This window comes from Sparus aurata, chromosome 19, assembly GCF_900880675.1.
Source record: "Sparus aurata chromosome 19, fSpaAur1.1, whole genome shotgun sequence".
NCBI lineage: Eukaryota > Metazoa > Chordata > Actinopteri > Spariformes > Sparidae > Sparus > Sparus aurata.
This window is the reverse complement of record NC_044205.1, coordinates 18,527,207-18,544,803: the sequence shown is the minus strand read 5'-3', so window position 1 is coordinate 18,544,803 and position 17,597 is coordinate 18,527,207. Positions and strand designations below refer to the sequence as shown.

Below are 17,597 nucleotides of genomic sequence, written 5' to 3'. Positions count from 1 at the left end.
CTCTGCCTTAGAAGCACCATCTGTATTTTATATAGTCAATGATACAGACATTACAAAAAAGGGAGGACCCACACATTTTTGTTTTAAATACAAACATTATTGATAACTAATATTTACATGTTACGGTTATGATTTGTTAATTTCTTCACATGTTATTTAAATTTTTGCGTGATTGTATTTTGTATCCCAATTCAAAAAGGTGATCTCAGCTCAGCAGTTGCCTAAAATCAACAAGGACAAACACAAATCCATTGTCGACCCTCTGGTGAGAGTGGAGATTTACGGTGTCCCGGCAGACAACGCCAGCAAGGAGACGCACTACATTGATAACAATGGTGAGCACAACACACACACACACACACACACACACACACAGATTTCTTCCATACGTTCATTTTCAGTTTTTCCTGAGAGCAACTGTCAAACACTTTGGCAGAGAGATGATTTATATACGGTGCATTAGTGAGTAGTGTGAGCTGAACAATAACTCCAACCCTGCAGGATTCAACCCAATGTGGAACGAGAGATTCGAGTTTAACATCCAAGTCCCTGAGCTGGCCATGGTGCGATTTGTGGTGGAGGACTATGACTCAACATCCCAGAATGATCTCATCGGGCACTACTGTCTACCGCTCACCAGTGTGCAGAGCGGTAAGAACGACAAGCTCAAACAACATGAAGCAACGAAACGTCTAGAATTCCAGATGTTAGCAAGAATCTCTATCCCAGAGTGTCAGGAACACTAAAGGGCAACTCTGCCAATTTCACAGATTAAAGAATGTTTACAGGTCTTTGGGAGTTCTACTGCATATGTGAAAGAAGTAGTATAAAGCCTTTCGTGGCCCCAGAGGAAGTAATCTGACAGACTGTTTCCAGTGATGTCACTCTGTAGCTAAGTGGGATGTATTGTGGGTAATAGAGGCCAGATTTTGAAGCACTGTCGGACAGTTTACAAACAAATGATCTAAGTGAATTCACACATTCTTTTTTCTTTTAAAACCTGCCGCCTACATCACCCACAATGCACCTTAGCCACTGAGTTACCTCCCTGACTGGAGGTCATTTATCAGATGACATGCAGTTTTCTCTGGAGCCACAAAGGCTTTTGACTACTTTTTTCACATATGTGGTTGAACTCCCCGAGACCAGTAAACACACCTTAATGTGTGAAATTGGTGGTGTTACCCTTTAAATATCAAGGTGTTTGATAGATAATAAAACAGTTGGAAAAGAATAACAAGAACTCTCTTGTTTTAATATCCACTCACAACTTTGGCTCGATACGTGATCATATTCTTCAAAAGACGTCTTATTTCAGCATAAAAATGTGCCCTCTTCATATTCAGGCACCAATCTAAAGTGTTTGTTGCTGACTACTTTATAAAAATCATATGACTTCAGTAGTTGTGTTCCATGTAATATATGAAATAGTTTTGACCCTGATTTGCTGACAAAGCTAAACCCACTTCCCCCTTTTTTCCAGGATACCGCCACGTCCCGCTGCTCACCAAGAGAGGAGACGTCATCTGCTCAGCCGGACTGTTTGTGCATCTCATGCTCATTGACGCCCCGTAGTTTGGAAAACCTTCACGCCAGCGGCAGCATTTTTAAAAACAAAAACAAACTCTAAAGGATTTTGTCCAGTTTTAAAGCTCAGTAACACAACTCTGATCAAGTATTTCTAATGGAAAAAAACAAACATTTGTCATCTGCAGTGCTGCTGCCGCTGACTCACCGTTGTCTGTGTAACACTTTCCTGTCGTTGTTTTTTTTAAAAGCAGTTTGGTGGAAAGCTCCCGTGTGGCAACAAAGCAAGAGTGAATGAAAAATGTGAATGAAAGAGCAGTGTGGTCATTTAATTGTATGGGCTATACTGGGGAGAAGTACTGTACTTGAAAGAGTAAGGTGTGATTTCTTGCAGAAGATAACTTCTGAATAGTATTTTTATATATTTGTTTGTCTTTGAGGCTTCATGGTTCCCTTCAGGTTTCTTTAAAATCATGCTCCTACTCATGTAAACAATGTATTTATCAAACAACACAAGTACTTAACTGTTTTACTGTCTTGTGACTTGTCTGACTACAACAAGCCTTGATTTTTTAATTTCTTTTATTTTGTTTTTAAGATCTTGAGTGAGTCTTTAGCAAAGGCAAACATTTTGCCAAGTGTGTCCGTGTGCATGCATGTAGGTGTCCATCTGTTTTTAACGCACACTGTCCTACAAAGATGATTCCTTCACCGCGTTATTCGGCCATTAAGGCGGCCATTTTCCTCCAACTTCCCTCTCAGGGTGGGATGATGTTTAACGGCTGTATTTCAGGTTGCAAGTATTTTAAACGTTAGTAATCTCACAAATAGTTGTCATTTTGCTTTCCTGATTGATTGGTACCTGAAAAGATGATTGTTAGTGAAAGTCTGATTAAAGATTAAACAACATATTCTATTACTGGTTAGCTAATGTTAGCAACTTTCTTGCCAATATTAATGTTTGATTTCATCCTTTGTTTTACCTCCAGGTTCAAATAAATGTCTCCCAGATGTAGACATTTCTAAATTAATTTACACTGTAACTTTAGGCCTCCCGATGGCATCGCATCGAAACAGCATTGTGTCAAACAGTAACGTTAGCTAGAATGTGGCTGATTGCTAATGTTAGCATGTTGTTTTACCTTGAAATGTGGTCCGATGTCCCACCAGATTAAACCATCTGTTGTCTTTAGAGCTGCTAATCAATCATCAAACGGTGAAATGCAAAAAAAAAAAAATCATCTGATTACCTACGTTTGTGTGACGTGAACACCAGAACACAGCGAGAGACATTTGAGCTTCTCACCCTGAGTGTGATGTCAGAGGAAAATAGCTGCCATGTGACTAGATTCTGTTTTTACCTGTTTTTAAAGATTTAAAAATGCTTTTTGACTTCTTTTTGACTATTGATATGATAAGCATATCAAGAAATTAACTGTATAATATGAATCTGCTCTAAAAATACTGAACCATAACTCACTTTAGCAAGTATTTAATTAATTGGATGTACTCATGACATACTTATGACTGTCAGTGCTCTGAGCACGACACGTCATTTATCTTCATTTGCACTAGCTCGTAAATAAAACCAGCAGAGTCTCTGATTGAAGGTTTTGTCTGTTTATTCATAGTATAAGTGATTCAGTCATGGCGAATGACAATAATTTCCTGAGAAAACTCGATCATCAGTATTACATATTGACAAATATAGATAAATATAAAGCAAAACCATCGAAAATAATATTAGTGTAAAATGCTCTTGAATTGTTTTTTTCTTTTTTTTATCACAATCATGTTAAAAAGCTAAATTTAGTCGACATATTTAATCACTTACACTTTGTTGATGGTTGAAGATGTTAAAGTGAAATGATCATGGCCATCTTTCTCAAAAACAGCTAAAATGACGCAGCTGCCTTAACATGTTTTACAAATACGCTTTTCTGCATTACAGCGAGACAGGTCTGACAGCATTTCTGTGTAATCCAACAGTGAATGTTCCTCAGAAAAGTCCGGCCTTTTTCTTCAGGTCAGTCTGCCTCCACTTCGGCAGGCGCAGGAAGTCTGCGCGACTCGAGCCGAGCAGGTTCTCGAAGTCCACATCTGACAAGTGGGCCTGAAATCAGAGCACAGGACACAGTTAGGCTGACCTCTACTGTTCACTTCACGTTATTAGCTCAGGATACACATGATAATTACAACACATTGAGCACGTCCCACTGAATCACAGTCATCCTCGAGGCCAAGGAGTGATAATGAGTCAGGCACAGTCAAAAACAAGTGAAAACAGTGAAGAGAAATGTCACTTTGCACCCTTTTTTTGTGGTGTTGATTATTTTACATCTCTCCATTATTTTTGTCTCACTTCATAGTATTTTTGTTTGTGTTTTGTGTAGTTGTTTTTTGTCTCTTTGTGGCTGTTGTGTGTTTTATTGTAGTTGTTTTGTGTCTGTCTCTTTGTAGTTATTTTGTCTCTTTGTAGTTATTTTGCCTCTTTGTAGTTATTTGTGTCTCTTTATAGTTGTTTTGTTTTTCCTTGTGATTGTTTTTGGTCTGTCCTTTTGAAGTTGTTTTGTGTCTCTTTGTGGTTGTTTTGCGTCTGTCCTTTTGAAGTTGTTTTGTCTCTCTTTGTAGTTTTGCATCACATTTTGGGTCTCTTTCGTTGTTGTTTTGTCTATTTGTTGTTATTTTTGTTACTGTTTTAGTGACACTCTGCAGGTAAAGCAGAACTCTCAGGTGCTTCTGTTGGTTGAAAAAACGTTGTGCGCAATCAAAGCTTCCTGCTGCAGCAAATTCACAGTCCACTGCACAGATAACACACTAAATACTACACAAAAGCTTCTCTGCTGTCAACAGATTTAAATAGCTTCACTAATTGTGTGTTTGGGTGTTTCTGTATTTTATGCAGATACTCAATATCAAAAAGACTTATCAGAATCAGTAGCAGAAAGCACGAGTTCTGCAGTATGACTCTCCAACAAGGAGGTCAGTTCACTAAAACATCCATGCTTGCAGCATTCACACAATTATTAACATCTTGCACAGAATGACTTCCATGTTTTTGTGCAGTGCACCAGATCCATAGTACTGCACCCACCTCTCTCTGGCTGGGGTCCACTCCCTGCGGCAGCTCACTAGGAGACTTGTTGATGAGCAGCTCTGGGTCCAGAAACTTCCCTGAGTATCCAGCAGAGGGGGACTTAATGCCACCATCCGTGAATGTTAGATTGAAGCGAGAGGAGGGGGACAGGTTCATGAGCACAGGGGACTGGGTTCTCAGGGTGGACGGGCTGGTGGGAGTAGCAGGTCTGGGGGAGAGATCACCTCCGTGGGTCCTGTAGACTGGGGGGGAGGTCATTGGGCCTCCTGGAGCCTGGTAACTACCCCCAGGACTCTTATTGAGATTAGAGAAATCCTGATGACACAGCACATGGGTGAGCGAAATCATATCTTTTGAGGATTCTTACATCAAAATTGTAAAACACATTATTGACATTTGTGATGTTAGTACATTTAGTCAATTAATATTGGGATTAGTGTCAGTCAATCACTTACTACAGTGATCTGTGAGATAGATGTTGCATCACACAGCTTTTTTTTCATCTCCTCATAGGAGTTGCCTCCCTGTGGAGAAGATCAAGTGAGTGGGGATTGAAAATTAGTGAGCATGCAGGGTCTTCAAACAGTCCATGAAATCATCCACATCGCACAAAATTATTCATGTGATATTTGTGTCTCTGCTACAGTTATAGAATACCACACTGATTTGTGATGCGTTCATCATGCTGCATTCTTGTGTTAAACACACTCTAGTGCCTCTCACTGAGATCAGACTCACTCACACTCCACTTATGAGGATCCCAGGCATTGAACCAGCCGGTGAAGGTGGGCGGTTCGTGGCCCTCTTTGACAAAGATGATGGGTGTGTCGGGGTCGCGCCTTGCTGGATGGGTCCTCAGGTATTCCTGCGCAGAGTTCCATGCCTCCTTGGTCTCGTACTGATTGGCTAAGTTTCCAACCCATAAGAAAATCTGAGGTGAAAGAAAAGGAGAGATAAATCGGTGCCAGAGCATCATGAACACGCATATCTATATTTCCAAATTCTGTTCCTTTAAGTGCTTCACTGAATGCTCTCCTCCCCAGCAACATTTCATATATGGAAAATTAACATTTTAAGACATATTAATATGTTTTTCATTCAGAATTCTGTTTTTAAGTAATACATATTTCCTTTAATCTCATCAAGCAAATTAATCCTCCAATTAACAGCTTGATTTTCTCTGGCAAGTGGAGGAACAGTTGCATCTCTCCACGCATCAATCTAAAGCCCGGCTGATTGATGACCTCTCACCTCCTCCCAGGTGTCCAGCAGCATGACATCCTCTTCATCCAGGTCGTCCTGGGTGAAGTCGTCCACCTCGGTCATCCTGAACCGGCCCGTCTGATTGGAGCATTCAAACAGCCGGGGACTGTGAAGAGGCTCCTCCCTCTGCATTCTGTAAACGACACCGAGCTTGCTGACATTAAAACTGTGTAATCTCTGTGTTTGCGTGTGTGTGTGTGTGTGCGCGTTTGGGGGGGTGGAGACGTGTAGACTATATTTCATTGGCTCAAGACGACATTGGGCATATTCCACTGACCACGATATAAAAATAATCCTCGCAGATTTAAATGTAAGCTTATTAATGTTGCAAAATATGATTAAAGAGCTTTTTGGACGACTTTCGGAAAAAATTCTGTGTTTATAGGCTATTTTGATTGTTTGTTTTTTTCTTCCTTGAGCTATAACAGTCAGTAAGAACAAAATATGACGCGAACAACAAGACCTGAGTTGAATATGAGTCAGAAAACCCAGATTCAAAGGCATGGAGTTGCTGCTTTCTGTGTTTACCTCTTGTCGCTGGCATAGGGACCCTTTCCTCCCAGAGCTACCCAGAATTCAGCTGGCTCCTGGCCCTCCATCACCACCTGCTTGTCCTGCTTGGACAGCACATCAGACATCGCTCTCCCCACCACCCTCTCATCCCCGCTGCAGCCCTGGAGACGGATCGAGGAGGAGGGACGACATCAAACAAACGTGGATTTGTGTGTGAACAACACACATTTTTAAAAATGTTTTTCCTCAAAAGGGAGTGCACGTCAGGCACGTGCAGCGTTTCATAGTGTTCACAACGACGCGCATACCTTTCCATACCACAGGTAGCTGACGTGGTCCGTCTTCAGCAGGAAAACATCATTGGTGTTCAGAGACGAGGCCCTCGCCTGCACCTCGGTGGCCTTAGTGCTCAGCTCATCGTTTCCTCTCACCTGGAAGAGCCTGGCACCCTTGTCCGGGTTCACCGCACTGGCTCGGCCTGTACCACCCTGAAGACACACACAAACACAAACATAACATGCGTGCAGAGATTTGCATTTTTCTCCTTGTATTGCAGGAGTAAGGGCTCCAGCCTTCTGACACATAAACACACAAAGAAGACACAGGTCTGTTTTGAATTTGCACAATTGTAATACAGCAGAAGGTAGACCTTGGTGTGAAAAGTCGCACCTCAAAAATGATGAGTTTGCCTTTGAAAATAGCCAGGAAGTGGCGAGGCTCCTTTCCCATGACCACCCTGACCTGGACCGGGGCTCCATTGTACTTGTTATCAACGTTGACGGCCTGGTAGGCGCAAGCTGTGATCTCATCCGTAGTGGCATGACGGCCCTGGTGTAGGACGAACATAAAGTCGAGTTGATACAGAGCTGTGACTGTTCTTTTTTAATTCATCAGAGCAAAAGAGAATTAAGAAACGAAAAAAGTATGACAGTGACCTGCCACATGTAGAGGATGTACTGCTGCTGGCCCGATCTTTGATACGTGTACAGCACCAAATAACAGTCTCCTCCATAAAACTGTCCATATGTACGTCGATTTACTTCGGCCAGCTCCAAGTTCTCAATACGCCACACCTGAAAAAAACATGAAGGCATTCAGCACATTCCTCTTATGATACAGACATTACAACATGAAGCCTGTCTACTCTTTGTGTGTATTTTGGCGTAAGACAATTGTTCTGCATTTTTCCCCCCTCACCGTCACATCTCCTGAGGCGTCATCCACCATGCGGTGCTGCGCTGCCAGCTCGGGACGTGCGTGGAGCTGCATCACATCAAACTTTGTTTGGTCTACCTTTGCTGCATGGACAAAGTTCTCAGTATTAGAAAAAATCAAATATAACAGGTCTGCAATGAGGTCTTGGTGCTCTTGAGCTGGTGTTTTAACATCCGTTAGCCCAAATGAGCTTGATTATTTTTAACACAAAGTTGGGGCAACAAAACTGATGGCTGCCAAGTGAGAGACCATTGTTCAGCAGGCGTTTATCTATATTCTTTATACTTTGACGAGAATTCGGGAAATTATCCAGCTGTGTTCGTGTCGACAGAACCATGTTGACAAAACGTGATTTTTTCCGAACTGTAACCTTGTGGTTTTTAGACCTAAACCCAACCACACTATAAGCGTCACAACAAAAAAACATTTTAAAAAAGTAAAGAAACTTCACGTTCATCTATGGTTGGCAGAAACAGGGGACTAAATAAAAACTAAATAACTAAATAAAAATGATCTGCAATCAGCTCTTTTATTGAGAAAAGAAGAAAAAACATTGAAGTTAAAACATTCTATGGTCTTATCACAACTTTTTTCCAGTATTTGGTCACGATTATTAGATTATTTATTTGTTTATCTAATCTCGTACTCTTAGGTCTCCATATATCATGATAATATCCATAAATTAGTGTCAGAAGGTCATAGGTGTGTTAGAACATTTTCTTTTACAGCTTTCTGACTCAGATGTGAATAAATTACAGGTCAGGTAGAGGTTACCTATCTTCCCGACGTTGTAGGTGGTGCCAAGACCCTGAGTTTGCCCTTTATCTCTCCAGGACTTGAACAAGTGCTTGAACATCGCCGACTCCCCCCCCTCGCTCATCACCTTCACGCTGGTGCTGGACGGGTAGTTCTTGGCTTTGATATAGCCCTGGTAGGAAAGATGAGAGGAGTCTTTTTCATGCCTTTGATATATTATGACTACTCAACTTGGTGACCCTGGCCAGAGAGAGCCATAACATTGAATAATTAGAGAGTATAAAGGAGATTTATTTCGTGAACTCACCAACGCCCTGTTGAGAGCTTCTCGCCGCTCCTCCTTGGAGGCCTGTTTGCCTTTCCACACCATCACACTGGAGCCTCTCTGGTCCGCGATGTAACAGTCCTGAGAGTGAGAGAAAAAAAGATTTTAAATGAACAATGAGACCCCATCTTCTAAGGATAATAACAGTATCTGAGAGATATGTTTGAAGGTTAAAAGACAGTTACAGAGGAGCGCAGCAGGTCTTGCGTTAGAGGCTCTGTGGCCACTTCTTGAACCACCAGATTTCCGCTGTGTTCAAACACACTGAGGAGAAACAGTGGTGGATTTTATCAAGTCAGTCAAAATAGTCCAATATATATTTCACCAATGATGAAGCAGGTGATGACATAGTCCTTACTGGTAGAGTCTGACGTTGTTGTTCTGCGCCTGGTCTGATCTGTCATCAGGAGTGGCCTCCCTCACAGGCCCGTTTCTCTGGCCGAGCACGGCCGTCATGATCTTCATCAGCTCCGGGGAATCCTTCTCGTCTCCTCCCTCCACGACACCAATCTGAGCTCGACCTCCTCTCTCCCTGTCCCGGATGTCCTGCGCCAACAAGACTGCCTGCAAACGAGAGATGAGAGGAGCTGGAGATTTAGCGTAATGTTTTCTACCATGAAGGAAATATAGAATATGGTACCAAATTATTTTTTGCCTTGCATTTGAAAACTGATACTAAAGGTTGCCACTGAGACCCCCGCCGACTAATAACAAGATTAATATCTCTGAGCTACATTATTATTCAGTTCAATTCAATGCGACTTCATTCAGGCCTGAGAGGGAAATTACAGCACATTTCTCTTTCTACTTTTTAAAGGCTGTAATGTGAACGTGATGACGGCTAGCAACAATGTTCTGCTTTTGTGTTGTTTTCCCTGATTTAATTTGAAAGGAATTGTTATTTGAATTAGTTGGTTGGTTGATTGGTTGGTTGGAAATGTCTTAAAATGAAAATACCCATTAAAAGAAAAACCAGGAAGGAACTGAACAATATCTTTTAAGTTCATCCAAAGTCTCCAGACCCCCGGTGGAAACGTAATTGTCATTTTTGAATTGTGTCTTTCCCTGTAAAATAAAAGTAAGATCATCTCTCAAGTGCTTGCACCGTTTTTAAGGTACTTCCACTTTTCTTTTTCATGGTACTTCACTGTATTCCAGTGAAAAATCCCTGGATACTTTTGTGACTTAAAGCATTCTTTATTATTGGTGATACTTTTCTCCCTTTGCTTATTTGTAATGGAATATTTTTACGCCGCTTTACAACCAATCAGAGGGGAGGATTACCTTGAGCTTCTCTCTCCTGTTGCTCTGGGGGCCGTTCCACTGCACTATGGCTTTCCCGATATCCAGCAGGAATATATCTCCGTTGTTAAAGCTGTTCCATGACACCTCCACCTGCATGTACCAGACGGTTTCTCTTTATTCAAATGCACAGTACAAGCTGTCATTGAAAAATAAACGTTGTGAGAAACAAATAGTTTTCAACATAGGGAAATATTACTTAATCACAGTCATAGCACTGCTCGGGGCAATTCACAACCCCCTTCGACAGCTATGACAACAAGCGCGCCGTAATTTGTCAAAGAGGGAGTGCCAGCGCCCCTTCCAGCGCGGCTGTGTTGAAGCCTGTGATAGCTCCAGTGGGAGGCACTGGGCAGCGGGCATTAATCCCCGACACGGCCCTTTAATATTCCACTCTGCATACCTCCGTCGCTGTGACGTGTTTCCTCCCCTTGACGTGCAGCAGTCGCAGGATGTTGTAGACATTGGTGTCCACGTGGTGAAAACCCGAGGCCACCCCGCCCTTCTTGTAGCTGAGGAGAGAGCGGCGTACACAACCAAAGGTCAAGTGTGATAAAACAGCCCAGTGGAGGCAGGAGGAATGGAAAGAGCGGACCAGAGTGTTTATAGCTTTTCTCGTTTGCCTCAATGTTACATAAAACACAATGAAAAGTCAGAGGTCGACAAACTGGGCGAGAGAAAACTGTGTTTTTCTTTGCCGAGCCTCAACAAAACAACTGTAATTTGTGTCATAATGATTTCACGCAGAGGGATTACAGTTGTAAGCCATGTCTCAGGAAGATTACAGCACAAGTGTGTGTGTGTGAGTGTGTGTGTGTGTGTGTGTGTGTGTGTGTGTGTGTGTGTGAGTGTGTGTGACTCTTTATTCAGTCACCACCCCCTTCTAGTTCACACAGCAGGCCCTTTCTTTGACTCACATGAGGCCGTTTTTGAAGTAGCCCCTGAAGCGTGGAGACTCATAACCCTGCACCTCCCTGTGCTGCAGCGGACTCCCGCCCAGGTACTCGTCCAGCTGGGTGACGTAGATGGCAGCCGCGCCTTGTTCGTCCTGGGAGGAGGTGTTCCCTATCCAGTAGTGGATGTCGATGGATTGCCGCGAGCCCCTGTTCTCAACGATCTGGCAAAAGAAATAAAAAATACACAGATTGAAGACTCGCATTTGCACAGATACTGTCGAGGCATGCGCATATCACATCATTAATGTTGAGCTCTCAGTGTTGAACGCACATAAAGAACAATGTAACAGTCTCCCTCGAAGAAGTTACCGTAACCTCTGGGTGAGACAGGCGCCATCTTCATGTTCTGAATGAGGAAACAACAAAGTCAGTAAGAAAGAAAAAAAAGCAAGATTTCAGCTCGTCGGACATAAAATCTGTTCAAGTCTTGACTTACGTTGATGGTCCATATCTGCAGGCCCGGCTTTCGACTGACGCTTCTGAAGGCGTCGAGACTTTCTTCAGTCATCATCTTGCTGAACTGAAACAAACACACACACACACACACACAGGTAAGTTGTCCATGATTTTAAATACACATTATGTAATTTCTGCCTCTAGGCTACTCTAAATAAAGACAAAATATGACAGTTATCAAATCGCCTCCTCACTCTCTGACTGGCTTCAGGAAGTTATAGCAACAGGCAGACGAATGAAACACACTGTTTGTTACCTTGAATCAACAGAGGATTTCTAGGGTTTGAGCGTGGTTGTAAACATTTTTGATATGTAGTAATCATGCAACTCAGCAAAATACATATAAAGGCCTTCTTGAAGATATATTACATGTATCTTTGACTTGGAACACTGTCTATACAATGCAATGAAAACATACACATATGCACAAGTGAATTAATGAATTCAAGATGTTGAAGTACACCAATATGTTCAAACTCACAGGATTTGTGATCAGAGGTGAAGTGTAGTTGAATACATTTACTCAAGTGCTGTAATTAAGCACAGTTTAAATGTACTTGTGCGTACATTACTGGAGTTTTTCCATTTTGAGGCACTTTATAATCCTCCTCCTCATCTTTTCATAGGTTAATTTTGTCCTTTTACCGCACTTTAAAGCTGCTGTAAGTGATATATATTTTATGAAAATAAATGTTAAAAAGCTCTTTATTCCAACAGTAATCGATGTAACGGAGTGTTTGTCTTTTCGTGAAAGAGGAAAGAAACGTTCTGGTGTCCCTGCCCACTCTATCCAATCAGGCCAGAGAAGTTCTTAAAGAGGCGTCCTACAAAGTACAAAGCTTTACTTTTGATATGTTAAGTAGATTTCTCTACTAATCATCCACTACTTTCTACTAATACATTTTGCTTTAGTAAGATTTTGATGCAGGGCTGTGAACACAACAAAAAAGCGTTATAACTTTTTTGGTTGAAATAGCTTAACAGACAATGTCTTGTTTGCGCTTTAGCATTCATTTGCCAATATGCACTAACTTTTAGCTCTGTGTTTGGTCCCCACCACCTCTGCGGCTCTCTGCTGAATGCCCCACTAACATTTTGTCCCACAGCTTTGCCTGTTGTTTGGTGGTGAGCACATAGTTGGTTTTTAGCCAGTGTTTGAGAAAAAATTGCCACGAGAGCAGCAAGCGTGAACCTAAACAATAAAGCTTGGACCATGGAAAACCAAAAAATGAGCTGGAAATCACTGAATCTTTCAGTAGAGCTGAGAGCAACTGCAGAGTTGAGGACTTCTCCCACTACTGCTCATAGCCTAGCGATATAAAGTATATGTTAGAACTTTTAAATCGCACATCAGAAAACACATCCTCATTTGTAACGCCTCCGAAGTACTTCAGCAGAGAAACACTGCATTCTTGAAGCCTCCTCCTCATCCCTGTCTTTTCACTTCAAACAGATGTCTCCAACACGACAAGTGAAGCATTTCAAAAGATTGGATCTCTGACAGCGAAACACCTCTAATCCCCCCTAATGAGTGTCAGCTTGGCGCCATAGCAACATACAAGTTCTGCAATCAGCGGTGCTTAAACTGCCTCTTGAGTCAGGTATCAGGAACAACAGCACTGATAAGCAAACACTGTGTAGCACCAGCTGAGCCAAGAATATAGGCTTATGGTGACACGCTGTATGGAAACAGGCTCGGTCGGATGTCACGCTGCCGGGAACATATCATGAATGCAAATGCATGATCCATGGATCCATGCACGCAAGAAATGTTCGTCAAATAGCTGGAGTAACTGTGGTTTGCAGTTATTCTCCAGAGAAATAAGTCAGCTATAATTTATGGCTCATGTGCTGCACTTTGCCTCTGAGTTCAATCTTTACTCCCTGAATAATATCTTGCTGGTCAGTGATTGATTGAGTGGGCGGTGTAAGGTGAGTTCAGGTCACCTTTACTCTACCAGGATGTTAACCACACCTTTTTATTAATATTAACAGAACTCTGGTATTCAGGGGATCAGATAAAGAGGTGACACATGCAGAACAAACAGGGCTCGGGTTCAAGTAACGTGAGGGCTTATGGCTGAAGTTGCAAAATTAATTTGGCTTCAGTGTTCGGATCTGAGGAGGAGTGAGAGACAAAGACTGAGTCATACTGAGATAATTTCACAATATGCTAAATATAGTACATAAACAAGTGCAGCTGTATCAGTAGCTTTGCAGAAAGAATTTGTGACTTTTAATAAAAAGCAAAAATATCAGCTACAATGGAAGTAAGGAGAGTATATTTGATTCAATCAAGCATAATCCAATATCAAATGAAACATATTCAAACCACAATTTAAGAGCACCATATCTATCACTCATAGATACCATCCACTCAAATAGGCCCGTTTTTTTTCATCGAGATCCATGCCATGGATTCACACCAGATGTTAATGGGGTCTATTCTTGGCTGAGACCCACCCTCAATCCAAGTTACATGGAAATCCCTTCAGTAGTTTTTGTACAATCGTGGTCGCAAACCAACAAATTAACCAATAACCAACAAATGGACAAGGGTGAGAGCACAACCTCCTTCGTGGACTTAATTATGGGATAAATTAAACATATTTGACAAGTAGAGAAGAGTCATAAAGACATCTTACTAATTCAATTTACAGAAGTATCTATCAGTTTGCTAACATTAGCCACCATAAGCTAATGGTCATACAGACCAGGTGTGGCTTTGCAGCTTAATTCCTGACTGCATATGTTCTCTTTACACAAATGGCCAAGGCTGGACAGCTTCATTGTTGCCAAACTGTTGGAAGCTCAGGCTAGCTGAACTTTGTAGCGCTTTCTTTCACATTGTAGCTTCAAATCACTGGCTGCCACTGAAAATTGACTTGTAGTTTGTAGTCTGAACACCATTTGTAGTCATCGACACCATAAATTTAACAATGGAGGATTTTGTTGCTTATGAATTTCAATTTGTAAATGGAAAGTTATATGGTCAATCACCACTTTATCATTGCTTTCAAATGCTCCAACATAAGATAAGATAACACAATCCTTTATTGATTCCAAGAGGGTTAATTTGTTTGTTGCAACAGCCCAAGGACGGACTAAAGAGCAGGGAATCCTCAAGCAACATTGTGTAACTTTATTATCTTCTAAATCATGCTGATGGTACAGTGACCTGTAATAGGACACGTTTATTGCTGAAATTTATCCTGCTACACACTCTTATGATAGTATATTATGTATAGATGTATATAACATTGGCTGTCTTGTTTGTTTTAGTGCTGTTTATTCCCCCTGTATGTGTTTTAATTGTGACTTACCAAATGACTGTAGGTGAAAATTAGCTTTAAGCTAGATCAGGTAGCATTCATCTTTAATACTATACATGGTCCCATTGAAATGAATAAAATAAATATAACATACTGGATGCACCATAATGCCAGTTTTTGCAGTCGTCTACTCCGACTACCCGCTCATTACAAAGACTAAAATCATTTACGTTACAGTTTAAAATGTCTTTGGTATGTGACAGACTCGAGTACTCTGCTCGGTTACGGCATATAAGAATATCTATATGAACCTGTGACCCTTAATTTTGAATCAGTTTGCTGTGAAAAGTGCTTAAAAAGTCCTTGAATTGTATCATTTCCATCTTTGCTTATATTAAAACATAACTAGTAACGTTTTGTGACAGGTTTTCTACACTGTAGGTTGTCAGTGACATTAACTCAACCCTTATGACCCCACCACTATTCAGCACAAAGTGACGCCCTTTGTATTGACAATTTGTATTGTTATCTGGTCAAAGGACAGGCCACGCCCGTGTTTAATCCACATATCAAACTATGGTTAAAATGAGTGTGAAAATGTATGAAAGACTAGGCTGCTAAACAAAAAATAATCAGGGAATACCTGCTATGAATTTAAAGTGTGGGGTCACATTGTCAATTGATGTATTTGTGATAATAAAACCACTTAAAGGAGTTTATTTTGTAAATCGATGTCCTGCACGAACTTTGAAAGATCTGGTTGAAGAGGAGAACGCGTTTCTCTCTCCTCCACTTAACTTGAATTGATTAATTGCATTTAACTGATTATTAAGTCACCAGTTACAGAAGGATTCCGACTTCAGCTCCATGTCGTGAGTGAGAAACAACTAATGCACTTTGCAACCTGATCCTGATGGAAGTGAATGAAAAACTCAAACAAACAATATTTGAAAAGATGAATTGAAAGTGAGCAGCGTTGCTTCCATTAGTGTGACATGAAAGACTGGTTCCACTTCAGTTAACCTGCACTGTCTATTGACTCAGCACACGCAATGAGCTTTGTTAATGCATCCTAATGGGGTCATCTCTTTAACATCATATGATAAAGGCTCAAAAACACCGCATGAAGTCTGTTTTGAGAATCATTTTCAGCATATATGACAAAGAAGATGCTGTTTTTAGGGAACCACTGGGATTTAGAAAGCACAGAGGGACGTTCAGAAGGCTGAAAAAATGATAAATTGTAATACTTTGAATAAAGTTTGTTAAATGGATCTCACCTTGTCTTGTGTCTCCCGGAGTGAAGGCCACGGGGTCTCCTGCAAGATTTGGAGGCAGATTAGTGATGTGATGTCTTTAAGCGATGAAAGGATCGCTTGCTTTTCCTCCCGTCTGCAAACTGGAGTGTGTGTGGCAGCGGCGAGGGCGGGCTGTATTTGTCTCCACGCCCAGGCACGAGCACACCTGCAATTTCCTGTCTTGATATTTACAGTGCAACACCCTTAAAGGGCCACTCTGTTGTTTTAAGGGAAGAAATTCAAACCCGGAATTTTAACATCAACAATATTCAGGACCAACTCAGAAATATTATTTTTGTTCTATGACTGAATAAACAAGCTGTTCTTAAAAGGTAAATAAGGTCCCAAGAACACTGTTTGAAGCTAGGACGGTGGCAGGGTCCGTCACGTATAAAGAGAGTAAAAAATTATGAAATTGTGTTGTCCTTTAAGGTCAGTTTGTTTATTTAATTTATTAAGCTAATTAAGATCTCTCTGATCAACATTTCTTCCCCAAAACTACACAGCGCTCCTTTAAATAGGCCTCTTCATGCATTGTTTCCAGATCCCCCTGACCAGAAGGTGTTTTCATGTGGAGATTCTGGCTTGAATGAATAGAGCCAGACTTGCAGAACGCACTGGGAAAAAAAGTCAAGATCCTTGAGCAAATCATCCACGATATACCTGGATCAAGATTGGACTCGAACCTCCTCACTCGAGCTCCTGATTGTGCTTTAAGTAGCCGAGCCAGAGTCGGTGTTTATGTTCGCCCCGAGCCTCACAGCAGCACAGCGGGCATTACAGGGGCCACTTGACACCAATTATTCATTTCACAACTGTTACAACTAGCAGATGGGGGAATTGGACTCAAGGAGCTCCGAGTGGTTATTGGAAAGGAATCAGAAGGCTTTTCTGTGGCTAAGTCTCTCGCTCCGTGCCTACTCACACAGCAGACACTCGAGGAGGAACGCCTGACATTACTGGAGGTTTACAGCTCCGGAGCTTTGATCTCCCAGCAGAGAAGGCACTGGCAGCTTGTGTTTACATTTGTTTGCTTAATGTGGGGATGTATTCACACGCTGCATCCAAAATGGTTTTGAAGCAAAAGAAAAAAATGGACGAGAGAGCTTTTGTTGATCCTTAGTCAAACACTGACTTGTATGTCAAGATACACCGGGAATTAATTTTGGCTGAGGATAACCTTGAGATGAAAAAAAAAAAAAAAACCCTTCAAACTGCTCTCCTGTCACACCAGTCATTCCCAAAATGTGTGAAAAAATCTGCAAACTTCTTCTGTTGCACTTTGCAGTTGACGCATGAGTCATGGATGAGGCTCCCCGCTGGTGTTTTCTGCTCAGGGACACATTTATTAAACCAGTCTTTATCTTACATAGTTCACACAATCCCTGCCAGGGAATCTGGGAAACAGATTGTTACATAACTAACCTGGTTTTTCCTCAATGAGTCAATGCACTAAGAGTAAAGTTTTTCTTACCTTTGACCAGAGCTTTCCATTTTTAGAATCCATCATGAAAGTATGATCATGTCAATACCGTGCTGAACTCCAGTCCTCACATATCTGAGGGACAAGTGGAAAATAAAGAGGGGGGAAATAAACCTCCACAAGAGTTCTCAGGC

At 41.5% G+C, this 17,597-nt stretch overlaps 2 protein-coding genes across 4 annotated transcripts in view; one reads left to right on the top strand and one right to left on the bottom strand.

The window, feature by feature from the left end:
* Positions 1-3,136, top strand: part of plcd1a (phospholipase C, delta 1a) — an 18,257-nt gene extending 15,121 nt beyond the window's left edge. For both annotated transcript variants that reach the window (XM_030398692.1, XM_030398691.1), the window contains exons 13-15: positions 200-335; positions 502-651; positions 1,484-3,136. In XM_030398692.1, coding sequence (XP_030254552.1) covers positions 200-335; positions 502-651; positions 1,484-1,575 — 378 coding nt within the window. In that variant the 3' untranslated portion in view covers positions 1,576-3,136. The remainder of the gene's footprint in view (positions 1-199; positions 336-501; positions 652-1,483) is intronic.
* On the bottom strand, positions 3,132-17,597 carry vill (villin-like). Of its 2 annotated transcripts, XM_030398689.1 has the most exons (21): positions 17,455-17,596; positions 15,963-16,001; positions 11,391-11,474; positions 11,226-11,300; positions 10,916-11,115; positions 10,402-10,510; positions 9,981-10,091; positions 9,055-9,260; positions 8,882-8,960; positions 8,679-8,777; positions 8,390-8,543; positions 7,598-7,698; positions 7,336-7,473; positions 7,070-7,228; positions 6,709-6,888; positions 6,416-6,561; positions 5,876-6,020; positions 5,367-5,555; positions 5,080-5,148; positions 4,622-4,939; positions 3,132-3,640 (listed from the first exon to the last, which is right to left on the bottom strand). In XM_030398689.1, the coding sequence occupies exons 1-21, from the start codon at positions 17,488-17,490 to the stop codon at positions 3,527-3,529; spliced, it is 2,751 nt and encodes a 916-aa protein (XP_030254549.1). In that variant the 5' UTR covers positions 17,491-17,596; the 3' UTR covers positions 3,132-3,526. The 2 variants fall into 2 exon arrangements, with proteins under 2 accessions (XP_030254549.1, XP_030254550.1); XM_030398690.1 differs by lacking the exon at positions 5,080-5,148 and having other exon boundaries at positions 17,455-17,597.

Bases quoted from the DNA above. Each gene is read 5' to 3' on its own strand.
- vill (XM_030398689.1), bottom strand. From the start codon at position 17,490: ATGATGGATTCTAAAAATGGAAAGCTCTGGTCAAAG. The intron at 11,301-11,390 runs GTAAGTCAAGAC...TTCCTCATTCAG, and splicing joins TGCAGATATGGACCATCAAC to AACATGAAGATGGCGCCTGT. The intron at 5,556-5,875 runs GTGAGAGGTCAT...CTTTCACCTCAG, and splicing joins TGCTGGACACCTGGGAGGAG to ATTTTCTTATGGGTTGGAAA.